The sequence below is a fragment of the Oratosquilla oratoria genome, chromosome 5, assembly GCF_046742065.1.
Source record: "Oratosquilla oratoria isolate Oo_2021 chromosome 5, ASM4674206v1, whole genome shotgun sequence".
Taxonomy (NCBI): Eukaryota; Metazoa; Arthropoda; class Malacostraca; order Stomatopoda; family Squillidae; genus Oratosquilla; species Oratosquilla oratoria.
The window spans coordinates 25620225-25648038 of NC_134781.1; the positions used below are offsets into that span (position 1 = coordinate 25620225).

At 38.3% G+C, this 27814-nt stretch overlaps 1 protein-coding gene across 2 annotated transcripts in view; it reads right to left on the reverse strand.

The window, feature by feature from the left end:
- Nucleotides 1-10087: 10087 nt before the first annotated feature.
- The window catches only part of gb (solute carrier family 7 member genderblind), a 135782-nt gene continuing 118055 nt past the window's right edge, over nucleotides 10088-27814 (reverse strand). Inside the window, exons 9-11 of one of the 2 annotated variants that reach the window (XM_076185073.1) lie at nucleotides 18187-18336; nucleotides 12054-12231; nucleotides 10088-11776 (exon numbers count right to left, since the gene is read on the reverse strand). In XM_076185073.1, the coding sequence (XP_076041188.1) occupies nucleotides 11724-11776; nucleotides 12054-12231; nucleotides 18187-18336 (381 nt within the window). In that variant the 3' untranslated portion in view covers nucleotides 10088-11723. The remainder of the gene's footprint in view (nucleotides 11777-12053; nucleotides 12232-18186; nucleotides 18337-27814) is intronic. The other variant, XM_076185072.1, reaches the window with a different exon arrangement.

The window sequence follows — 27814 nt, forward strand, 5'->3', positions numbered from 1 at the left end:
GGGAGAGTATGTGATAGAAGAAAGCTAAAGATAAATGTGGGTAAAAGTAAGGTGATGAGATGTACAAGGGGTGAAAGTGGCAGTAGACTGGAAGTGAACATTAAGGGAGAGCGACTGGAGGAAGTGGATAGTTTTAGATACTTGGGTGCAAGTGTAGCAGGAAAAGGTGGAGTGAAGGTGGAGGTAGAATGTAGATTGAGAGAAGCGAGTAAATGCCTTGGTGGTTTAAAGAGTGTAATGAGGAATAGACATTTGGGAATGGATGCGAAGAGGAGACTGTATGAAGGAGTGATTGTGCCAACAGCACTGTATGGGGCAGAAACGTGGAACATAAGAGAAGAAGAGAGAAGGAGTTTGAATGTGTTTGAGATGAGGTGTCTGAGAAGTATGGTGGGGGTTACTAGGCTAGATAGAGTGAGAAATGAGGAGGTGAGGAGGAGAACAGGGGTGAAAAAGGATTTGGGAGATAGGGTTGATGAAAGAATATTAGGATGGTTTGGACACATGGAAAGAATGAGTGAAGAAAGACTAGTAAAAGAGGTATGGAAGGCAGATGTGGAGGGAGTGAACATGAGGGGACGTCCTAGGATGAGGTGGATGGATGGGGTGAAGGGGGCTTTGGGGAAGAGGGGAATGTCTGTTGAGGAAGGAAGGGAGAGGACGGAAGACAGAGGTGAGTGGAGAATGGTTGTATATGGATGATGTTGTGACTGCATGAGGAGGAATGGGCGGGGAAGTGGGGGGTGGGGTAGTATGTGTGAGTAAATTTTGACGCAGCCCGAAGGGATTTCTCCCCGTCCTCGCCTTATATGCAAAGGGGGACGGAGAGGGGGGGTCGCCGATTAAATGAAGCGGCCTCGCTGTGGATGTACTGTGTCTTGCGACACTGCTTCTGACCCAGGGCGGTGGGCAGGGTGCAGGGATGACCCATCATCCAGGAGGTGCTCAGATGAGAGGAAGGGTGGGAGGGGTGTGGAGTGTATTTAGGGATGAAATGGGTGGGAGTGTTTTTATGCCTTTCCCTTTTTGGCTACCTCCCTTGGAAGGGGGAAAAAGCCTTGGTATATGTATGTATGTATTATTGATAGTAATAATAACACATTGAGCAACAATGGGTGCCTGCTAGTGGTGATCCTGCAAGATGTACAAGAGGGAGAATCCTGCTGACCATCTTCTAAACATGTCAATCCCTTCCCCTCCATCTAAAAGTGCAGCCCTAAGGGGCTGACACTTGGTCTCTGGATTAAGTCCGAAATCTCACTATAATCCTTAACCCATTCACCTCATGGCAGCCGCTTGTTGTGTAGATACGAAAAACCGGATATGGTAGATCCTCGCGCGGGCCCTTACATCGGATGGCATGTGATGCGGCTTGACCGCGCGAGGACTGACATCATATTTTTCTGGTGTTTGATCAAACATTTTGGTGTTTTATGATTTTTTGTTTTATTTGTTTTATTTGATCAAATTTGTGCATTTATATTTTTTTCAATATCTCTCATAAATTATAGTTTGATGTCTGTAGTCAAGGAAGACGAACAAAATTTTCCATGTTGTCCATGCTACTCTTTGGTATAAAATATTAAATACTGAAAATGAGATTTATTCCTCTGTGAGAGCTCAAAGTATACACATTCTTTAGTTTTTTGTAAAATATGACCAAAAAAAAGGACTTTGTAAAACACCTATCCATATGTATAGGTTTTCCTCAGTAGTCTTTAGACACACTGAAATGCTTTCATATTCTTCATACTAGCCCTGTATATAAGAGAAATATTTATTAGTTTTTTGTTTTTTGTTTTTGTTTTTTTCAAAGTATGTCCTTTTTTTCCCTGTGAGAGTTGGGAAGTTACGGATGTATAATACAACAGAAACTGTATGTATTATTTTGTAAAATTTTGGAAAGTATGAAAACACAATATCATATCCTACACCTTTATGTATAAAAATATAAAAATATACAAATATATACATATATATATATATGCAATATATATACAAAACACAAAACAAAAATAAAGTGTGCTGTCTCTTGCCACATTGCTTCTGACCATATCCAATAATATAGAAAAAATATATATACACAATATATACATACATTCACATAATGAAAATAAGGTGTGCTGTGTCTTGCTACATTGCTTCTGACCCAGATCGGGCGAGGAATGACCCGATTGGAATTTGCTGGTTCTTACTGCATTGCTTCTGAACCATAGTACCACAAAAATATTGCTGTGTCTTGCTGCATTGCTTCTGATCCATCACGGCCGCAGCCACAGGAAATAGGGGGTACTGTGTCTTGCTGCATTGCTTCTGACCCATGATAGAGGGGGGAGAGAAAGATGACCCGATAAATAATTACAAATTTTTTTCCTCGTGGTACTTTTGAAAGCAAACATACGTGCAGAGTGACTTCTTGCACACCCTGCACGTAGTGCGGGTCATCTTTCTCTTACCGTCACGGTAGCACAAAAAGCACCTTCGGTATTTGCCCCCCTCTGTCATTGTAACTGCATGGGAAGTCTTCCCATGCAGTCTTGAGGGATTGGGCATGGGAGATGGGCTGCCTCGCTGGTTGTAGGGCTCCAGAAGCCCGACATACTCATTGAGGATGGCATTTGCCAGGGTCCGGTGGAAGTGGTAATGATCCCCTGTGTGGCCCAGTTTTTTCCATATGGCATGGCAATTGACTATTGTCATGTCATACAGAAAAAAAAAGAGTTTCTTATACCACTTCTTCCATCGCCTGACAGAAGGGTACGAACTGGCAAGCTGGTCGCTCAGATCGACACCCTTCATATGCTTGGTGTATTCCGCAATACACTTGGGCTTCTGGAGCACCTTACCACGGCTCTGCACATCAACCATGCCGGATGTGTGGACTGTGCTTAGCATGGTGACCGTCCTTTTGTCTTTCCATTGCAAGCACAGCATTCCTGTGGCAGTCGACCGATGGTCCACATCCCCTCTCTTGTCCACGCTGAGGTCCGCAGGCATATAGCGCCGGTTCACCCTGACGGTTCCGACGGCCCCAGTCTTCCGAGCCTGAAGATAGTGGAACAAGGAAGGAGATGTGTACCAGTTGTCCACGTATAGAATATAGCCCTTGTCGAACAGGTCTCCGGCCTCCATGAGGTCCACCACCGCCTTCTGTGAACAGGGAAGTTGACCTTTGTCCTTCCCTGAATAAATCCTGAAGGCGGCAGTGTATCCGGCGGCAGGCCCCGAGCTCTCCGACAGCTTGTACACCTGTAGAATAAAAATAATAATGATTCATGGTGTAGTGTAGTCATGTGTGTAGTGTAGTCATATGCTGAAAGTATACATTTACAACTTATGTATTGTATACATACCTTGAACCCAAAACGAGCACGTTTAGTTGGATTGTACATTCGGAAGTTGAGGCGGCCCCTGAACTTCCACAGGCTTTCATCAATGGAAATGTGCTGGGCAGGCACATATACCGATGAAAACCTGTGGCCGAGCATGTCTATGACCGGCCTCAACTTCCAAAGCCTATCCTCCTCATTTTCTTCTTCATTATTGGAGAAATGAAGATTTGCCGATATTTGCTCGAATCTCGTTCTGGGCATCGTGTCTCCGAACAAGGACTGGTGGAAAATTCGGTCTGTCGACCAGTAATCTTGGAGCCTGGGTTTGATGTTGAGGCCCATCATGAGCCTCAAGGCAAGGTAGAGGTGCAGTTCTGCACAGGTGACTGGATGCCACCTGGAACTGCCCCCTATGGGAGGTATCCCAGCATACCTATAAACAAATAAGAGCAAGGAAATAGATCAAGTAAATACTGTGCTCACCTTTTCTGTTTGAGTATAAGAAAACACGTGAATAATGTTGGCTGTATCAACTCTACATACCGGTTGGTCTCCTCAACAATGTGGGAAATGAGTTCGTCTGTCATGAAGGCCTTGTAGACCTCCATGACAGACGAGGACTCGTCGAGGTCCTCCGTGATGCCGGTCTTCCCCGTGAATCCATATGTCCTGACGACATTGTCTTGCCTGGACCACGTGAAACCTCTTGTCCCAGGAGCGTTCCTTGTCAAGTGCCTGTCCCTCACACTTGAGAGGGGCTCGTCACTATCAATGGACGTATCACTTCCGTAATCAAGTTCGTCACTGGATTCGTACTGCGACGAATCTGAAGAATCCAGACTAATTTCCTCATCATCAGGCTGCCTCGAGGTTGAGGGCTGAGGTTCTGGTTGAGGGCTGAGCTGGTGACGGCGAGCAGGTGCAGACATCTTCAATCTTGACAGGTTTCCTAATGCTGGAAGGAGGCCTTGACCGACCTTTTATAGATATCGCTGGCCAATAAGGGGACTCTACGTGTCCTTGTCCCCAAATCACAATCATTGTTGAATTTGGGCCAATTAGGTCAAAGCCGGCAGGTGCAAACCACAAATCACGAGATGAAATGTCATCAATGATTTTCGTCATAATGAGCGAGGTCAATGAACCCGTGACTCTGCGCTGAGCAGCCAATCCAGCGCAATTATGCACCACATGAGACTGCCCACCCGGCTTCCGTCATAATTACATCATAATTATCGACTAATCCCGGGAAAGTATCAGTTGGCATCAATTGAAGAAATTTACTTATAATGGGCGAGGTCAGTGAACCCGTGACTCTGCGCTGAGCAGCCAATCCAGATTGCCCACCCGCCTTCGTCATAATTACATCATAATTATCGACTAATCCCGGGAAAGTATCAGTTGGCATCAATTGAAGAAATTTACTTATGATATACACCAGGAGGTTGCCCGCGAGGCTTACGTCATTATTATGTCATAAATACATCACAATTATTGACTAATCCTGTGAAAGTATCATTTGGTATCAATTGGAGAAATTTATGTCTAACCATACACCACAGGAGGGTGACGTAGGCATTACGTCATTATTACGTCATAATTATAAACTAATCCCATGTAAGTATCAAGTACCGTCTATTTGGAAAAAACAACACAAAAACAAGTAAATACGATGTAAAAAACACATGCCACCCATCGTGCGCATGATATCATGCCACCTGAGGTATGATGCTTATCTCCCCCTTGATGCCATGGAGGTAGTGATCCAATTCACTCATGGCATGTTTTGATGTCAGCTGATTTTGTGTCCAACCATCCCTTGACACCACATCATGTCATCCGAGGTGAATGGGTTAAGAGTATTTCCTCCACCTTTTCATATAAAGAGAACTGAACACTGGCAACTGCTCCCTTCCACATACTACTACAAGCTGGTGGTACAAAAACACAACACAGACATCCAAAGTTTCTTCCCAGAGAGATCTATAAGAGAGCATGAGAACCATTGCCAGCCACTGTAGGGCTGCAGGTTTCCAGTCAGTGAAAACCTTATCTTAATACTGTGCCATACTATCCTATTGTGTTTCATCACTAATAACCAGTGCTTCTATATATGTAGACATCATGCCAGAGGTGAAATCATAGGATTAAAAATCAATGTAAGGAAGGGTAGCATAAAAGAGGTATAGTGGATGCTAAAAGTGATCAGCATTCTTGAGAAATTAGTTACCAATCATAAAAGAATGCCTCAGGTCCATAGGGATGTCACAAACATCCTTAAGTATTTCCATTATTTTCCACTTTTCTGTCATGTTTAATACAACTTTTTATTTTACTCACAACCTTCTTGAACTTTGTCAAAGGATATGCGTTATTAACAGCTATTCTGATTATGTGTAGTGGTTTTTTATGACTTTGTTGATAAGATGCATTATTTATTTAAAAGGCATGTTTTCAGCACTACATCTTCACAAATTTTATATTCATAGTAACAGACCCACCCAGTACTATAATTCATTAATCATCTACCTGGTACATTGTATCTAAAGTTATTACTGCTGTCTGCCTTTATCAGTGATATCATTTATCAAGTAGAAATTCAACTAAGCCTTGCATTCATTTTAAAATAGTTCCTGCTCTTCTTTTTCCCAATATCTGTATCTTCTATACTTTTTTGATGCAAAGGACATTTTACATTGTGATTTTTTCAGTTATCTTTATTCAGTGGATTGTTAGGCATCTTTGCATTGTGAACAAGTCAGAATAACAAATATTGGGTTGTGTTAATAACCATTCCAAAAGGTGAAGTGGCATATTATTTTACAATGATTGGTTGATATGTATAACTTACTTTTTATTAAAAGAAAATTAATTTCATTTACACATATATTCTGCATGATTTTAATACATTTTTCATTTACATTCTATAAACATTGGGTGACAATTGTTTCTGCCCCATTCATATCTGTATAACACTGAGAAGTGCTCATTCTTTACTGCAAGTAATCATACAGTAGTTCTGCTATGAGGGCAGCACACTCTTAATAAATGTGATGCACAGTTGTATCACACTGCATGGTAGTACAACAGATGGTTTTAAGCATCTTACCTATTACATCAATGTTCCTGCCTCTAAAGTTAGTTGAAAACTGATTTAAGTATTTTCTTATTGTATGAAGATATCTGTAAAAGAAAAATATTAAAAATGTTTTGTCTTTACTAAGTCTATGGACTTGACAAGTCAGTCACACTGCAAACCTTTCACCAGTCCAATCCATGTCTAAAGTATTACTTTAAAGTTAATCCAAACTTGGGTCTAAATCAATAATGCCCAGATGAACAATTCATTCCTAAAGTATTTATCACATTACAAGATCTTCAGTACCTTTCTTTAAAAAGAAGAATATCACCACAGGCTTGGGAGATTAACACCATCTCAGCACAAAGCTGCACTCATTTGGGGTGACCCATAGCAAGTTTCTAGAAGAAATCCTATTTCACTCTGATTTCCTCACTTCACCCTATACTATGCCCATTGAACAGGGAAAAGAGGGTCCAAATGCCCATCCAGAGAGTACATTAGATATTATTCTCCTAACCCAGGTTCCTATGTCCATGTCACTTTAGCACTGGCATTATCACTGGCCCCTGAAAGCATTACTACACTGGGACCTCTCCACTTGAGCACTGCTGTGACCACCATACCTCCAATGGTGCAACTCCACTAGGACCCCTTTCCATTTTAGCACTACTGTGACTAGTTACCCTTAGTAATGGAACTCCAATGGGATTTTTCATAAATTCATTACTGCCGTGACCAAGTCCTCAACAGTGCAACTCCACTGGGGCTTCCTGGCACTTTAGCACTGTCATGATTACAACTCCACTGGGACCACTCCCTTTTAACATATAATTGGGGTACTGGTCTGTCAGGGAGAGGATCCTGAAGTGGCTAATCACTATGAGGAAAGAGCCAGTGAAATAGTCCTCAAAGCAGTTTTCTACAGAAAATATGCATGCCATACATACATAAATCATTGAATATGACAGTATAAAACATCATAAGCATATGGACAAGTTCAATTGCATTGCTGGCATCACTATTCAATCATTATGTGAAAGGAACAGAAACATATATTACAATGAATCTTTATGACATGAGAATTTTTCCTAAGTTAATACAAATAGTTGCATATAAAAATATATACATGATTTCACTTATGTAAAAGCACTGATTAAACTGTAATCTGAAGGGCAGCGAACAAAAGAAGAATAAAAGTGATTATCATAGTTAATATTTGGCCCTAAGAAAACACCAAGAAGACAAATTTAAATTAATTCAAAATGAAGTGAGCAACATTCAAATGTAAAATGAATCTACCATGGTTACATAAGTCAATGAGTGAAACTGGTGTTGGCATAAAAACTGCTGACATCATACAAATGTTCTTAGACAGTTGGAATCTGCATATTCATGCAGGCGATAAAATCAAACAATATAAAACTAGGAACACAAAACAAAATTAGAATTATTTGTGTTTTTGATTGGATTAATGCTACTCTTCTGTCTTGTTTTTAAGTTCACAACATAAATAAGATATTACCTGGTGTAACCATGCCTCAAGCTAAATATCAAGTCTACACATGCATAAGTCTTTCATTTGCTGTGGACCTAAAGCTTCCAGATTCATTTGGTCTTCAACTGTACATACAACTGTATATGATGAAGTGAAGGTGTGCATGTAAACATATTTAAATATGATCTTGTTTCTATAAATATATATACATACATATACAAGGGCTTTAATTCTGTTTCTTTAGGAGATGAGTGAATCAAAGCATACTTTTTACTCTGACTCTATGTGGAAGAAAAATACATCTCTAGTCCCCTCATTTAACCCTATTTAGTCACCTTGTATGACATACAGAGAACCACAGTGGTGGTAGTCTTGCCCTCACCATGGAAGTCTAAGAAAAAATTAAACAGTCATAAGGGTGGTAAATGAGAAACCTAAGTAGGGTAATAGATAGGAGGGATAGTAAATATATGTAGATATAAATGTACTGTATATACAAATATAAATGTATACATATAACCATGATACCCATATATAAAGACTATGGCTTGATTTTCCGTGGCTAACAGTGGCTGTCACTTAATCCATCTGTACAAGCATCTAAGCCACAGCTTAGGCATCTGTTAACCTCTTGAATACAATGATGCTTACGTAGGCATCATGAGGTGCAGGTGAGTATAGGATGCCAGCATCAGGTTCCTGATTATATTTATTTTGTAGTTGTAGCTGAGTGAATCCCTTATTCTGTGAATAGGCTTGATAATTTTTTCAGTGGTTACAAGCATTCTGGGTGGAAGTGAACGAGTATAACAGCTGTAATTTTGAATTTTATAATGCATATATTGCAATGCATCATTGTATGTCAGGCAACTAATGTGCAGATGAATATTTGACTCATACTGAAGAGGTTAAGTACCTCCTCACATACATTTCTCTTCACTCAAGAAAGAGACATTGTTTTGTTGTCTGGATACAGTAAGGGGGGAGGATCAGTATAGGATGAGGTGTTCTATGTCTTCTGTGTGGTGACTAGATCTGGAAAAATTTGAGTCTGTGGCCAAGTCTATTCTATGTTGGCACTGTTTCAATGCTGAATGGTGGCCTAAATGCAGTCATACCAATGTGATTCTTGCTTGTCATATGTACATACATAGTTGTGTGATGGGGGACAGAAATAACCTTATATAAAAAGAACATCAAACATATATTAATTGAGTTTGAATAGGTGTGTTGCTTTGACTCCGCCACACCCTTTAAAAAAAGTACAGGACTATTAATGTATTTTTTACCTAATTGTATTTACCTAGTTGTGTGTGTGTGCATACATACATACATATATATATATATATATATATATATATATATATATATAAATATACAAATATATATATGTATGTAAATATACATATATAATGCAATATATTTCCACTTGAATTACTGCAATTTTTTCATATATATATATATATATATATATATATATATTATAATATATATATATATATAACATATAATATATATATATATATATATATAAATACATATATACATACATATATATATTTATATATATATATCTTGCAAAAATAATCACAATCACGCGTGACGAAAAAATATTGCAGAAACCACAGGGAAATTAAAGTCGGAATACTGAATGTTTTCGTCTATTACATACTCTGAGGATGTCGTAATAGACGAAAACGTTCAGTATTCCGACTTTAATTTCCCTGTGGTTTCTGCAATATATATATATATATATATATATATATATATATATATATTTATATATATTTATATATATATATTTATGTATATGTATATATATATATATATATATATATATATATATATTTGGTGCTGTTGTTTAGTGCGTGCAATCATTATGCCACCCAAAAACCACTGCAAATCAACGGATTATCCACATTAACTGACACCGTTACCCCCCTTTTAGTCCGTTAATGAGAGGTAGCACTGTATATATTTATATATATATATATACATATATATATATATATATATATATATATTATATATATATATATATATATACATACATACATATACCAAGGCTTTTTCCCCCTTCCAAGGGAGGTAGCCAAAAAGGGAAAGGCATAAAAACACTCCCACCCATTTCATCCCTAAATACACTCCACACCCCTCCCACCCTCCCTCTCATCTGAGCACCTCCTATATATATATATATATATATAAAACACATATAGATGTACACCTACAGTACATTATACAAATTTATATGCATGCATATTCCTGTACATAGTGAAATCATTGAAGTATATATGCTTCACACATACACAAAAACTATATACTTTAGAGTACATAGTAAACATATATAAACTGACACATGATTACCTATGGGTATAGTAATTACAAAATCTTCCATAATATTCCATTATGTTTTTGCTATTTCCAGCAACTTTCTATATACTATCAAAAAGCCTTATTTACTCAGAAATGAAAATACAGGTTTTTTCTTTCTGTCTGTGACTTGAGCCATGAAAGGAATGAATGAATGAATGAATGAATGAATGGGTATGGACTGGATGACAGTTAAACACTGAGCAGTATGGAAGAGTTGAGTTGTATCCTACAGAGGAACATAAGGTTACAGACAATATATGCACTAGTTCCATCTCATACAAAACATGGTTAGATGCACAGTTTGCCACACATAATATTAAGATCAATCTCAACATATCACATTCCCAAAGTATAAAACACAACAGAAAATTAATTTGGTCCAGATTCTGCAGGACTTTTGTGATGATAAATAAGTGATTGATTACAGTACATACTTTGCAAGCTCTATTATCATTCTCATGCCATCTTAAAGATCATTAATAAAAACTAATGAATGAGCAACATAGTAAATTTTCAGAGAAAAAACTAACAATGGTACTGACTTCATTTATATCTGTTCATGTTCTGATTTGTTCATAGTTCTTATAATAGCATGAGTACACTAGTCAATATAGTATGATTTTCAAAATGAGGTGACTACAATCTGTTTTGTAAAAACTAACTTTTTTTTAATGAATTAAACATTTCAGTGTATTCATTTTCTTTATTGATTAATTTTCTAGAATTGTGCATTAAGACTTGCATGAAAATAAGTTGGTAATTTAATGGTTATGAATTCTAGAAATAGCACCTCTTTTCTCTTGGGTATCACATTACAAATAAATATGAATAATTTAAAAAGGAAACAATATTCTATTATAGCTTACTATACAGACAAAAATAATTGAAAATACAATATTTCTAATGCAGTAAAACAAAGTATTCATATTTTTCTCTATTTCTCTCTCTTCAAGCTGTCATTACCCTATTGCTACTGAGGGAGATGCTTAACCAGCTCATATAAGGATGACCATTTATCACCTTGAGGGTAAGAGAAAAGTAAAGGCCAAGTCCTATGCCTACACTGAAGGCAAATTTCACATTGCCTTGCAATTCTTGCCAAATGATTCTCACTTGAAAAATTCATCTCATGTAAAGGGCTCAATTGCACTTGACTCCTGTCAATATATTAAAAAGAATTCCATGAGGGGTATTAAACCTTTATAAATTGCACATGAAGTTTTGAAATGAGTTGTCTATCACTGTGGGTATGGATGGTAAATACACATCCATGTATATGTAACCAAAAGCTTCCCATATATAATGTATGAGTAATCATTCACTCCATCTACTCCAGTTCTTTCCAGGATGATATATTTCTTTCAGCCACCCCACTTACATGGGTGAAAGAGACTTTTGGTATATGTATATATGAAGAAATATTTTGGCAAAGGTTCCATTAATCTTCTTTTAATGACCAAAAAATTAGCTGTGTTTTTACTGTCAGGAAGTCTGAAAGGCAAAATAAATTAATTAGAAAATTTGTACACCATATCTCCACAATCTGGTGTATTACAACAGAAAACAATTAGGTACCTTTTACAACAATGCAACTCTCATTTTAGTACAGTTCAAATCATTGTAGGAATTATCTGTAAATTCTTAGTTGTAACATTAAAACAAATTATACCAACTATCTTTTCCCCCTCCTAAAAATGTGTATGCTGTTGTAGCACCTTCTTATCAGTGTAATCAACCATCATTACCTATAAATTTCTTAAAAACTTACTTATGAATTTCTTAAAAACTGGTGGCTTATTCTCCCAGTAGATGAAGAATATGTAGAAAGGAATTCCAGTGGCTGTAATTAGAAGACCCATTCCAACCTCAAGAGGTCGCACATACAAAGGCAGGAATACCAGGAACCCACAGATCAGAAGAAACAGGATAGGAATGATAATGTTCACCTGCAAAAGAATGTCATTCTACAGTGGTGGCAGTATAAAGTTTGGAGTCACCCTTAAATGGGTCTAGTAGCTGGCATGATAATATTTATGCAAATGTTCACTTTTTATATTCCTACATAAGAGATACAGTATTTTTCTCTTCCACCTTCATTCTAGACAAAAAACCTGTAGTTGTGAAATCTTGGAAGAAAATAATGCTTTGAGGAGGCATATATTCTTATACAAAGCAAGCAAAAAGATATAAGTAATCACCTAATCAAGATTTACCTTATACTATCAGACCTCACCCAACACAACTTCACAGTGCACAAAATTTCATGTTTACATGAATCGGTAAAATATCCCAGCATTTGCCAAACACAACCATGATTCACAATCACACGATTTGTATAGCCCACCGGGTCATGTTGTGCACCAGTGTCTGGAGAGGACCTGGGAACCTAACCTATTTTTTTCCATAAGACCTGTTATTCATCCTGCATGACAGGCTAAGGAACATAACACTTGCATTGGGCAAAGTCTGACTGTATACTTGTGTATAATGTCAATTTTTTTATGGTAAATCTTGTGCTAAGAAAAATAGGGAGTCAAACTATACACAGGTAATCTTCTTGAATGTGTTAAAAAATACAATTTTGGTGACCATAACTTATATGGTAGACCTCCAGTGTTGTGGTAGATTTGGCTAAACTTACGAGTACCAGTAAGCTTCTTTAATCTGCCTCCCATAACCTACATTTTTTCTGTTGCTACATGAATATCAGGACTTCATTCACTATGTATACCATTTATGATCTACAAAAACCTTATACAAATAGAGACATGACAGTTTTTTTTTCTTTTCTGCAATCTACAAGCACCTTCATTTGCATTGGTTTGCATCACTGAGGTATTGCTCTTCCAAGTACCATATTTGACATCTTAGAAGATGCACCTCAATTTGGGCAGGTATTGTTTTGGTACATGCATGGTTAAATGTTTCATATAATATCTTCTTGGCTGGTGTTATTTTACATGAATTACCAGTAAGTTTGACTTGTGCAAAATTACCTTGGAAAAAAATAGTGGTGTACGAGTGATCACTAGTTTGTTTACAAAAAGCTTTTGACAAGGTACCACACAAAAAATGATTAAAAAAAACTGGGACATATAGGAGGGATACAAGGGAACCTACTGAAATAGAGAAAAATATTCAGGTTGGAAAGAGGTGATCAGTGGAGTTCTGCAAGGATCTGTACTGGCTCCAATAATGTTGGCTATATATGTGAATGACATGGATGATGATGTGCAATGTTACATAAGCTTCTTTGCAGATGACACTAAATTGTTAAGGAAAGTAAAAACTGAAACAGATTGCAAATCACTACAGGAAGACCTGAAAAAGGTATGGAACTGGAGTCAGAAATGGGAAGTGGACTTCAACATTAAGAAGTGTAGCATAATGGAGTTTGGAAAAAGTAAAAATAGACTATCAGGACAATATAAAATTGGAACTAAGGAGGTAAAGACAGTGGGATCCGAAAAAGATTTGAGTGTAAATATCTCAAACAACTTGTCCTATGACAAACAGATAAACAAAATTGTCAGAGAATCCTATAACTTGCTAAGATCAATAAAAGTGGCATTTACATATTTGGATGATTTTTTTTTTTTTTTAATATTAGTCACACTGATAAGGCCTAGACTAGAATATGCAGTGACATTGTGGTCACTCAGTACCAAAAAGAATATAAAGAAAATAGAAAGAATCCAGAGAACAGCCACAAAAATGGCCCCTGCACTTGCAAACTTATCATATAAGGAGAGACTGGCTAAACTGGAGTTACCGACTCTAGAGCAAAGAAGAAAGAGAGGTGACCTACTGACCATCTACAGAATCATGAAGGGCACAGAAATACTCAGTAGAGAGAACTTGTTAAACTGGGACAATAGAATCACAAGAGGACATGGAAAGAAAATAAAAAACATAGTTATAGAAGAGATCTGAAGAAAAACAGTTTTCCACATAGAGTGGACACTTGGAACAAACTGGACAAAAAAAATAGTGTGTGCAAAAACCATTCATGAATTTAAGAACAAACTAGACACTGCGAGATACAAAGGCAGGACATCACAAGCATAGCTCCCCTTCCCGTAAAATACAACTAGGTAAATATGTGAAAATGTTTGTAGTTTGATTAAAGGGCCACTATTGCCATAAACTTACCAATAACTACTACCACAAAGTTGAACTTTGGCCTTATAAGATGCAGGCTGATTTTATTTATTTATTTATATATATATTTTTTTTTATTATTATAATTCTTTTTAAGAAAATGTGTCTTACAGACCATCAAATATGGTACAACCACTCCTCGTTTAACGACGACAATTGGGACCAGCGCGCCGTCGTTAACCGAATTGGTCGTTAAGCGAAAGTGTATACATATATGTACATGTACTGTATGTACAATGTCCAGCAATACATGTATCTTTATTTTCGTGTATTTCCCTCTTTTATACAGTACATTAAAGCTTTATTTACTGTTTATTTACGGTGGTTATGTTCCCGAAATTACCGTATATGACCAAATCCGCGTATGCTGACATTCCATATTGAATACCGGGGTATTTTTTTAGTTTCAACCATGGGTGCAATATAGCAATAGAAAATTAATTATTAATTTTGTAAATTAAAATGTATCAACGTAATATGCAATTTTGTGGGCGGAAATGAAAGTAAAAAATACCATGCTACAAGAAAATATGCTAATGAACGAAGTCGGTAGCATAGGATCGGGACACCATCTTGTCGTCTGTCAACGTCTCTCACGACGACAACAACGAGGACGAGCCGGATGACATTTAATTTGCAGGTAATGATTTATCAAACAGGTTAAGTTAGTTTAGTTTAGGTTAGGCGAACTTATCATCCTTTCATTTCCTCGACATCGGCATCTATCATAACAAACATGGTGTACCATTCGTCCGACATGACTTCGTTACTTACGAAATTTGTTTTAGCACCTTTTTTTTATTTCCGCTCACAAAATTGCATATTACGTTGATACATTATAATTTACAAAATTAATAATTAATTTTCTATTGCTATATTGCGCCCTTGGTCGAAACTAAAAATTTACCACTACCGGTATATATTGTACCCCAGGTAGTTTTTCCAGCTTGCAGGATGGTAATGTAGACCTAAGCTTCAGAACACTTTACCTCACAGCTAATATCCACCGTACAAGTTCATTTAGAACATCATACAAATTTGTCTCAGCCAACTTAATTATCATACACGACGTCGTAACTTCGGGAGATTTACGTTAAATGAATATTGGTCTGTCATAAAAGCCCGTCGTTACTCCGAGTTGTCGTTAACCGAGTACGTCGTTAAACGAGGAGGGCCTGTACTTTGTTTTTATACTGCATTTCTGTACAGGGCATACAGGCAGTAGAATTATTGATATGTTATTGTAAATCATTTTTGGAAAACAGAGGAAAATAGAATACTAATATAGAATTATAGATAAGGCATATATGTATTGATAATCCTAACCAAAGGTTTGTCATTGGAAAGGCAATACCTCAGTGATGAAAGCACATGTGAACGAAGATGAATGCAAATTTCTGACCATTTTGAGGTTTCTTTGTATTAGAAAAAATGAAGACCATTTATTTGCAATGAAATATGCCCAAAATTATGCCTAGCACTTCAATATCCAATTATGGTAACTCTACTAGTAATTTTCAAAAGCTGGGGTCACATTATTCACAAGGTGTATATATATATATATATATATATATATATATATATATATATATATATGCAAAGAAATCATATATATATATATATATATATATATATATATATATATATATATATATATTATATATATATATATATATATATATATATATATATATATATATATATATATATATATATATAAAATCAGGGGTCACACTATACATGAAGTCAGCTTATGCATAAGTATATATCTTGATATATAGAAGTGATAATAACTGTCATTTTACAAGAGAAGTAATTTATGATGCATTGTTGAATATGTTGCATATACCACTTCACTTTTACACATATACAAGAAAAGTAAGACTTTGTCCATACTAGCATGTATATAAGCACAACTACATGTAAATGATCAACAGTATTGACGAAAATCACTTCAAGAGTATGGAGAGCTAGGGAAAAAAGTGAAATGATGTGCATCATATCCTTGTCATGGGGAAGAAGAATGCTGCCATTGCATCCACATATGAGTCACAGAAGGCTATCAAATGGAATGAACTGAGGGTACTAGGGATTATGCAATTCTATATTTTACTCTTCTGGAAAATCAAGACATAAGAGGGTCTTGGAAGACTTCAACTAGAATCCTGGTAACTGGGTCATTAAATGTGTATGGATATGGTACAGATGAGAGCAAATGGAAAGATATTTGTGAGAAGGAAAATGGATGTGTCTGTGCTGTCTGAAACAAAATTGAAAGAAATGGACAAATTGGAGTGTGATACCATGGTGGGTAGGGTGTTGTGAGTGGTGAGAGAGAGAGAGAGGAAGGGAAGGCATTGCATTGTTTGTAGGTGATGTAATAGGTAAGTAATACAGGGTGGAGTGAAGAGAAGTGCCATTGAATATATCATGGGTGAAGGTGATATTGGGTATTTATGAGTGCATATGACCCTGGTAGAGAGAAGAATGAGGAGAGGGAAGTGTTTTGGATTTATATAAGTGTACAGAGAGTTTGAGATGTGTTTGAGATGAAATGTCTGAGGCTGGATAGGGTGAGAATGAGAATGGGGTGGAAAAGGAGATGGTTGATAGGGCTGATGAAAAAGTATTGGAATGGTTTGGACATGTGGAAAAAATGAGTGAAGAAAGATTAGTAAAAGAGGTGTGGAAGGCAGAGGTGGAGGGAATGAACTTGAGGGGACAACTGAGGATGAGATGGATGGATGGATAGATGGGGTGAAAGGGGCATTGAGCAAGAGAGAAATGCCTGTTGAGCAAGGAAGGGAGAAGCCAAGAAATAGGGATGAGTGGAGAATGGCTGTATATAGATGATACTATGATGCAAGGAAGGGAGGGGACATGGGGTGGGGGGTAGGGAGTGGTTATGTATGTGTGAATGATATTTTGATGTAGCCCAAGGGTTTCTCCCCATCTTCTCTCTTTTCTGCATGAAGGGATGGAGGGGGGGGAGGATTCACTAATTAAGTGAAGCAGCCTTGCTGTGGATGTGCTGTGTCTTGCTGCATTGCTTCTGACCCAAGACCGTGGGCAGGAGATAAGGATGACCCTTCATCCACGAGGAACTAAAATGAGAGGGAGGAAAAGGTGGTGGATGGGAGTGGAAAGTGTGGAAGTGAAACAGGTGGGAGTGGTTATGTGCCTTTTGACTTGACTACTTTCCTTGTAATGGGGGAAAAGCTCTTGGTATATAGGTAGACAGAGAGTTTTGAGAGAAATGTAAATGTTGTGATGTTGGAAAATCTTAATGCTAGAGTAGATGAGCCAACAGATGAAGTAGTAAGGCGGTAAGGAGAGGCAGGAAGTAACTATGGCAGATGGATGCTAGGGATGTATACTGAAAATTAAATTATAATAGTGAACAGTATCTAAATAAATAAATAAGTATTGTATACATAGCCCAGGGTGGTGGGTGGAAGGATAATTAAGAGGATATTAATGGATTATGTAATGGTGCCCAAAAGGAACCCTGAAAGAGTTCTAGCTCCAGACATATTCAGGGGAGAGGACACTAGATTTTCAGATCATTATGTGGAAGAAAGGAAATTAAGAGAGAAGGTTAAGTAGAGAAAGAAGAAAAGTGTGGGAGGCAGAAATGTGTTGAAGAAGAGCAAATTAAATGTAAAGTAAAAAAAAACAAAACAAAAAACAAGTAATGCTGAGAGAAGTTTGGGATGTAAAGAAATATATCTTTCAAGTACCTTAATGGGCCTGTTCATATCTGGTTTCTTCCACCGTAAGTAAAGCAGGCTGAGGATGCTGATGAGAATAAACATACTTTCCACAAAGCTTGCATATTCAATCAAGCTATAGATGTCTGTGGAGCATAAGTACACTAATGACAGTACACCCTGAAAGGAAGTAAGTATAATTTTAGTGGAAATTAACAAAAAATATATATATATGTATTATTAATATGTCCCAACAAAGATAGTTATCAGACCATCATTGAGGAGAAACAAAAGGGTGAGAGCTGAGGGCCATTCTCCTTGCCCCCCCAAAAATTATCTAAGGTTGAGGCCAGCCATTTGTTTTTGCTATTGTTACAGGTGGGCCAGCTGTTGTTTGCGGACGACACTGCGCTTGTGGCAGGATCGGAGGAGGGATTGAGGAAGCTGGTGACAGAGTTTGGGAGAGTGTGTGATAGAAGAAAGCTGAAGATAAATGTGGGTAAAAGTGGGGTGATGAGATGTGCAAGGGGTGAAGGTGGCAGTAATCTGGAAGTGAGCATTAAGGGAGAGCAACTGGAGGAAGTGGATAGTTTTAGATATTTGGGTGCAAATGTGGCAGGAGAGGGTGGAGTGGGGGTGGAGGTGGAATGTGGATTGGGAGAGGCGAGTGAATGCCTTGGTGGTTTGAAAAGTGTAATGAGGAATAGGAATCTGGGAATGGATGCTGAGGGGGGACTGTGTGAGGGGGTGGTTGTGCCAACAGCACTGTGTGGAGCAGAAGCATGGAACGTGGGAGAGGAAGAGAGAAGGAACTTGAATGTGTTTGAGATGAGGTGTCTGAGAAGTATGATGGGGGTTGCTAGGCTGGATAGAGTGGGAGGTGAGGAAGTGAGGAGGAGAGTGGGGGTGGAGGGGGAGCTGGGAGATAGGGTGGATGAAAGAGTATTAGGATGGTTTGGACGCATGGAAGGAATGAGTGGGGAGGGACTGGTAAAGGAGGTGTGGAGGGCAGATGTGGAGGGAGTGAACATGAGGGGGCGTCCTAGGATGGGGTGGATGGATGGGGGGGGGGGGCCTTTGGGGAGGAGGGGGGGACAGAGGACGGGGGTGAGTGGGGAGTGGTTGTATATGGAAAATGTTGTGATGCATGAGGTGGATTGGACGGGGGAATGGGGGTGAGGTAGTGTGTGTGAGCAAAAATTTTTGACGCAGCCCAAAGGGATTTCTCCCCGTCCTCTCCTTTATATGAGGGGACAGAGAGGGGGGGTTGCCGATTTAATGAGGCGGCCTTGCTGTGGATGTGCTGTGTCCTGCGACACTGCTTCTGACCCAGGGCGGTGGGCGGGGTGCAGGGATGGCCCGTCATCTGGGAGGTGCTGAGATGGGAGGGAGGGTGGAGGGGTGTGAGGTGTTTTCGGGGATGAAATGGGTGGGAATGTTTTTGTGCCTTGTCCTTTTTGGCTACCCCCCTGGTAAGGGGGAAAAAAGCCTTGGTATATGTATGTATGTATGTATGTACTAATCTGTCTGTAGTACCACTGATTTATAACATCAGAGCAACAGAAGAAACTGACTGCCCATATAGGGTCCAGTCAGAGGTCCTCCACTCCAGGTGTTTTGTATTTACCTAATTGTATTTCTACCTATTTAACTATACACCAAAGTCTTCTTCCCCCTTATAAGAAAGGTAGCTAGTCAAATCCCACCTATTCCTCTCCCATCCACCACCCTTATTACCCTCTCACCTCAGGTCCTCATGGATGATGGATCATCCCTGTTTCCCACCCACTGCCCAGGTTAGAAGAATTACAGTAAGACAGAGTACATACACAGCAGGGCTGCTTTACTTACACGGTGACCCTCCCTCTTCATCCCCTCATGCAGGAAATAGAGAAGACAGGGAGAAATCTCTTTAGGCTGTGTCAAAATATCTTTCATATGCAACCCTTCTTTATTCACACCTATCCCCTGCCTTTTTCCTTCCCTTCTCAATGGATATTCCTCTGTTGTTCAGAACCCCTTTCACCTCATCCATCCATCCATTTCATCCTCTGTCATCTCCTCAAATTCACTCCATCTACCTCTGCTTTCCTCACTTTTTTTGCTAATCTTTCTTCATTTCTTTTTCTCCATGTGCCCAAACCATCCCAATAATCTTTCATCAGCCCTACCTGTCAGCTTCCTTTCCACCCCTGGTCTCCTCCTCATCTCCTCATTTCTCACTCTATCCACCTTTGTAACCCCTACCATACTTCTCACACAATTCATCTCAAACACATTTAAACTTTTCCTTTCTGTCTCTGTTGAACTCCAAGTCTCTGCCCCATACAGTATTGTAGGCACAATTACCCTTCATATAATTGTCTCTTTGCATCCATTCCCAGATGCCTATTTCTCATAATACTTTTCAATCACCCATGACATTTACTTGTTTCTTTCAATCTACAGTTTACCTCCACCCTCACTCCTTCATTTTCTGCCACATGCAACCTCAAATACTTAAAGCTATACACTTCCTTAAACCTCTTTCCTTCAAGATTTACTTCCAATTCACTGCTACCCTCTCCTCTTATATGAGTACATCTCATCACCTTACTTTACCCACATTCACTTTCAACTTTCTCTTATCACATAGCTTTCCAAACTCCATCATCAACTGCCCTAATCCCTCCTCTGCCCTTACCATAAGTCATCTGCAAACAACAACTGGCTCACCTCCCACTTCTTTCCACTAACTCAAACCATTTCCAATATCCTGACCATCACCCTCACATTTACCTCCCATACTATACCATCCATCTTCACATTGGCCAGCCATGGTGAAATGACCCAGCCTTGACACAGCCCCACCTTTGCCTCAAACCACTCGCTCTCTCCATTTCCAATGCCAACACAAGCTCTACTATTCTCATTAAAACTCTTGACTGCCCTTAACAGCTTTCCCCCAATCCTATATATGTGCAATATCTCATACAATACCTTCCTGTCTACCCTGTCATATGCCTTCTTGAAATACATAAGGCCAAAAAATCCTTATCTTTTACCAAAGCTTTCTCACAAACCTGCCTTACCACAAAAATCTGATACATGCATCCTCTACCCACACCGCTCCTCACCAATTACTCCTGTTCCTCTCCTAATCTTCTCAATTAAAATGTTCCCATAAATTTTTCCATCTTCACTTAAATTGATCCCTCTGAAACTATTACATTCACATTTATCCCCCTTTCTACTGTTAAGTGAAACTATATAGGTACTCCTCCAGCCCTCAGGTACTCTTCATTCCTTTAGACACACATTAAACAACCTTGCTAGTCAGTCCACTGTAACTTTACCTCCCTTTTTCAGACACTCCTCACGAGACCCATCCTACCCATGTGCCTTACCAGCTCTTATTTTCATAACTCTTTGTACATACATATACCATACATATACCAACAGCTTACAAGGAAGATTGCCAAAAACAAAGGCATAAAATCCACTCCCACCCATTCCACCCCAACATACTCTACTCTCATTCACCCCCCTCCCTCCCTCTTATCTTGGCTCCTCCTGGATGACAGGTCATCCCTGCATTTTCCCCACTGCCCTGGTTCAGAAGCAGTGTAGCAAGACACAGAACATCCACAGCAAAGTGAATTCATTTAATCTTTTCATGCAGAAAAAGAGAAGACAGGGAGAAATCTCTTCGGGATGTATCAAAATATCAGTTACACATAATCCCTCACCCCTCATCCCCCATCCACTCCCTTTCATGCATCACAGCATCATCCATACACAACCATTCTTCAGTCACCCCTATCTTCTGTCTTCTCTCTTCTTTCTTCAACAGACAGTCCTCCTTTTCCCAGTGTCCCTTTTACCCCATCCATCCATCTCATCCTTGGTCGCTCCCTCATTTTTCACTCCTTCCACCTCTGCCACACCTCTTTTACTAATCTTTCCTCACTCATTCTTTCCATGTGTCCAAACTATCCCAATACTCTTTCATTAACCCTATCTCCCAACTCCCTTTCCACCCCCACTCTTCTCCTCACCTCCTCATTCACTCTATCCAGCATAGTAACCCTTTCCATACCTCTCAGGCATTTCATCTCAAACACATTCAAACTCCTCTCTTAAGTTTCATGTTTCTGCCCCATACAGTGCTGTAAGCACAATCACTCTATACAATCGCCTCTTAGCATCCATTCCAAAATGTCAATTTCTCATTACACATTTTAATCCCCCAAAGCATTTACTTGCTTCTCTCAATCTACATTCTGCCTCCACCTGCACTCCTCCCTTTCCCACCACATTTGTACCTAAGTATCTAAAGCTATTCACTACCTCCAGTCTCACTTCCAATTTGCTGCCACATTTTCCCCTTGTACATCTCATCACCTTACTTTTGCCCACATTTATCTTCAATTTACTTTTTTTACACACCTTCTCAAAATCTTATTAACTTCCTTAATCCCTCCTCTGATCCTGCCATAAGCACAGTGTCATCAGCAAACTACAACTGGCTTGTCTCACATTTTTCTCCATTTTCTTTAACCATCTCCAATCCCTGGCCCATTACTCTTCCATTTCCCTTTGGCATCACATCCCTGGTGAAGTCCCACCTTTACCTCAAACCACTCACTCTCTCCATTTCTACTTCTAACACAGGCTCTATTACTCTTGTAAAAACTCTTGACTGCTCTTAACAACTTTCCTCCTGTCAAATATATTTGCAATACCTCCCATAGTGCCTTTTTCTCTACCCTGTCGTAAACTTTTTCCAAATCCATAAAGGCCCAAAAAACATCCTTACCTTTTCCTAAAGCTTTCTCACATATCTGCCTTACCACAAAAATCTGATCCATGCAATACCTATCCTAAAGCCACACTGTTCCTCACCAATTACTCCCTCTGTTCCTCTCCAAATCCTCTCAATCAAAACCCTCTCATAAGCCTTCCCAACTACATTCAACAAACTCAAAATCACCCTTTCTTTTGACTCAGTTTCACTTAATATTAACATATACATCTTCCTTCTCACAAACATACTACCTATCCCTTCCCTTTTACTCTCATCTGTATCACAGACACATATTTAATGACCTAAATTTTTGGGTTCTGGTTGGAAATGTCCAAGCCCCTCTTATCCCTTGACTTCTTATAGGATAATTTTACAGAAATATATGTAGTCCCATGACTCTGTCTTGAGTCCTGACACTAATTCTCCAAATATCATGCCTCATTTTAAATCCATGTGAAGGAGTGTTAGTATGTGTTGTCTGTTATACTGCCTAAGCTATGTTGTTATGTCTTAAGAGGTATGCTCATAACATCCTGGATCTTATGTTCCAATTATCATAACTCATTTTAAATTTGCATGGTTCCAGCTTGGGTTATATCATCTAGGGTGTTCTAGGAGTTACACATCTGTATGGATTTTTTTTTTTTTTTCCACATCCTTTAGGCATATGGTCTTTTTGAACTCATTCAAATGACTTCATGATGTCCTCCTATCTCAAATTAAGAGATCTCAATTAAATCTATCTATCCACTTGAGTGATTGAAGCTCTGCAATCAAGTCCTTTTTCTCAGTTTGATCCATGATAGCAGCCCTAGTGCTTCTAATCTCTCCTCATATGAAATCTGCAAATCTGGCAATCATTATACAAAGGATTACAAAGGCGGAGCATGCCGACAGGAGACCTTTTGGTCCATATCTAGGTCGGATGCGAGAAAAAAAAATCATAATATAATAATAAATAAAAACTATAATAATGTAAATAACAAATAAAATAATAAATAAATGCATAGGTATAGTTAAATAAAAAAACAAACAGGTAAATAGTGAATAATAATAAATTGACATATAACTAATAATAAATAAAAATCAGACAGACAAATTATAACAAAATAAAAAGAAATAATATAAAATGAATTATAATCATTACAGCATCTTGCTTAGGTGTTTATCTAAATGATTCTTAAAGCTTCGAACTGAACTACATTGCACTACCTGTGCAGGAAGTTTATTCCATTCATTAACTACACGGTTGGCAAAGTTGTTTCTACCAACTTCACAAATGAATCTATTTCCGGACAGTTTGAGACCATTGTTTCTTGTCTGATTCTCATTCAATGTGAAAATTTTGTCACTTTTGATGTTGTCAATTCCCTTTAAAATCTTAAAGACCTGTATCAAGTCACCTCTGAGTCTACGCTTTTTTAGGGAAAACAGATTCATATGTTTTAGTTGTTTTTCGTATGATTTATTTTTGATATTTGGAATCAGTTTTGTGGCTCACCGTTGTACTTTTTCCAGTCTCTCAATATCTTTAATGAGATTCGGTGACCATACAGAAACAGCATATTCCAAATGTGGACGAACTAACGATTTATATAGCTTGTTAATGAGTGATGGACTTTTGAAACCAAAAGATCGTGCAATCAGTCCTAGAATCTTATTTGCTTTCTCAGAGGCTGAAATACACTGCTTGGATGATTTGAGGTCGTTACTGATAATTACGCCGAGATCTTTTTCACTATCCACTTTTGTTAACAAATTTCCAAATAACTTGTAATCGTACTTACTGTTATTTTTACCTATGTGCATTACCTTGCATTTACTTGTGTTCAATTTCATTAGCCACTTTTCAGACCATTGCTGCAAATTTATCTAAATCTTCTTGAATATCTAATTGGTTTGAGTGATCATTTGCCACTCCGCACAGTTTTGTATCATCAGCAAATTTGGAAACAGTAGATTTTAGTCCATGGTCTATATCATTTATATATACTATGAATAGAAGTGACCCAAGAACGGAACCCTGAGGAACTCCACTTGTAACATTTTTCCATCTAGAAGTTTTTCCATTTAAAACAACTCTCTGTTTTCGACCATTCAACCAATTACTAGTCCAACTTAATAGGCTACCACTTATTCCATGTAAAGCTAATTTAGTAAGTAGTCTTTCGTGTGGGATGGTATCAAAACCTTTTGCAAAGTCTAGATATATTAAATCTATATTGTTTCTTTTCTCATAATTCAAGATAACTGTGTTGTAGAATTCGAGTAAGTTAGTCACGCAAGAACGTTTCCGTCTGAAACCATGCTGGCTATCATTTATCAAACGGTTACTTTCTAAATGATGTTCAATAGCATCTCTGATGATAGTTTCCATTATTTTTCCTACGATTGAAGTCAAACTTATAGGCCTATAGTTATTTGGCTTCTTTTTGTCACCTTTTATGAATATGGGAGTAACGTTAGCTAGCTTCCATTCTCTTGGGACATCTCCGGATATGATGGATTTCTTGAAAATAATTTCTAATGGAACAACAATCTCATTTTTCATTTCCTTTAAGATTCTTGGATGCCAACCGTCAGGCCCTGGTGTTTTATTAACTTTGAGTTTATCTATACACCTTTTAATTTTTTCTTTTGTTATATTTACCGTGGTTAGTAAGTTTACCCTAGACTTTTCACAGGTTTCAGTTTGGAATTCATTTTGAGGTGTTTCGTTTACGAATACTGAGCTAAAATAATTGTTTAAGATATTACACATTCCTTTATTTGAATATTCAAGTTGACCGTCAGCAGATAATAGTGGACCAATGTGATTCCTAACAACCTTTTTATCTCTAATGTAACTATAGAATTCTTTGGGATTCTCTTTGGATTTATCAGCGATGTTCATTTCGTATTGTCGTTTTCTTTTTCTTATAGTCTTTTTTAAATCTCTCTGTATTGATACATAACTTTCATAGTCATTAGATGCACCCGAGCACTTATATTTCTTATAAGCCTGTCTCTTTTTAGCAATACTTTTTTCAGTTTCTTTGTCGAGCCATTTTGGGCGAGCCTGATTTGGGGGATGTCTGTCCTTAAAAGGAATGTAAGTTTGAATCATCTTAGTGAGCGTATTTTGAAATATTTCCCACATCTGATCTACAGGCCTTTTGTTTAATTTTGCCTCCCAATCTGTAAGCTGAAGCTCCTGACGTAGTCCTATGAACTGAGCTTTACTGAAATCGGGTATTTTAGAAACACAAGTATCTATTCTAAAATTGTTTAGGAGTTTGAATCTAACTAAGTTGTGATCGCTATTTGCAACAGATTCACCGACTTCTACATCAGTTACCATGCTTTCGCAGCTAGTGATCAATAGATCGAGTAAGTTTAGATATCTTGTGGGCTCTTTTACATGCTGAATTAAGTAATTGTCACCAAGAAAATCAATCAAGCGACTACCTATATGGCCATGTTCAAGGGTCATCCAATCAATGTCAGTAAAATTGAAATCACCCATTATCAATAAATCCCGGTTGCAGAAACTAGACAGTTCTTGAAATAACAGTTTGTTGTCTGCTAATGATAATGTCTTTGGCCTATATATTACACCCACAGTGGCCGCGAAAAGTTTGGGCGCGTAACAAATGTAAACACTTGTGACATTTAAATAATCATTTAAAGACCTATAAATGGCTTATTACATACCTTATTTACCAAGCGATTTTCCTTTAAGCTTTATGACCTTCTCCAAACGTGCCGGGATGCATCTTGCCAGGTTTTGTACGTGTTGAGGAATAATATTATCCCAAATATCCTGTATTTCTGTTTTTAGCTTAGCTGTTTTTTAATTATATGCCATACGTGCTCAATGGGATTTAGGTCTGGAGAATTTCCATGCCATTTTTTGAAGTAATCAACACCACAGTCTTCTAACCATTGGGTAACAGACCGAGCTGTGTGAGCAGGAGCTCTGTCCTGCATAAACCAACTAGCATTGCACTTTTCAAAACTTTCAGGCAGGTTATCACACAATAACTCGAAATAAGTGTGCTGATTTACACTCTCATATTGTGCAAGAAACACTAAATTGCCAACTCCACCAAATGCAAAGCATCCCCACACCATAACACTTGCAGCATGTTTCACCACTTTAACTGTATAGCGAGGGTCATTAGGGTCAGATCCCCTGGGGTGCCTCACACGCTTCGACCTGCAGCCCGACGACACCACAAACGTTGACTCATCACTCCACAATACTCGTTCCCAGTCTTCTAAGGACCAGTCCTTATATTTCTTGCAAAATGCTATGCGATCACGTATGTTTTTTGCACTTTGGAGGGGAAGAACTTTAGCACAGCAACTACGGTATTGTAAATCTTTGGCTAAATGATCAGAAATACATCTTACAGACACATCATGCAGCAGTGCAGGGTTATTTTCTTTCAGTTTTCGAGCTGTGAGCGTTGGATCTTTATCTAACTGCCTCCTAATAACCGTAGAAGTACGATTTGATATCTTCCTTGGCCGACCAGAGCGATGCTTTGGAGTAGGAATGATGTTACTTCCTCCGTCTCGAAATTTCTTGGTCTACTTTTGCACTTGACGCACTCCAATTCCCACACGAGTAGCAATATCTTTACACTTATAACCCTCCTTATAGAAGGTTATGATTGTAACAACTGTGTCTCTTCCCAGCTCTTTACCACTTCCCATTACTGAGATATCAAGGCACAAAAACAGAGACCACCGCAAAAAAAAGACTACTCCCCGTGAGAGATGTTTAGAAACTGACTCCACGTGACATCGAGTGCGCCTAAACAGAGTTGCTAAGTAGTGCGTATTGTCTCGGCTAAATACGGGTACAAACGCTAGCATTGAAAAATA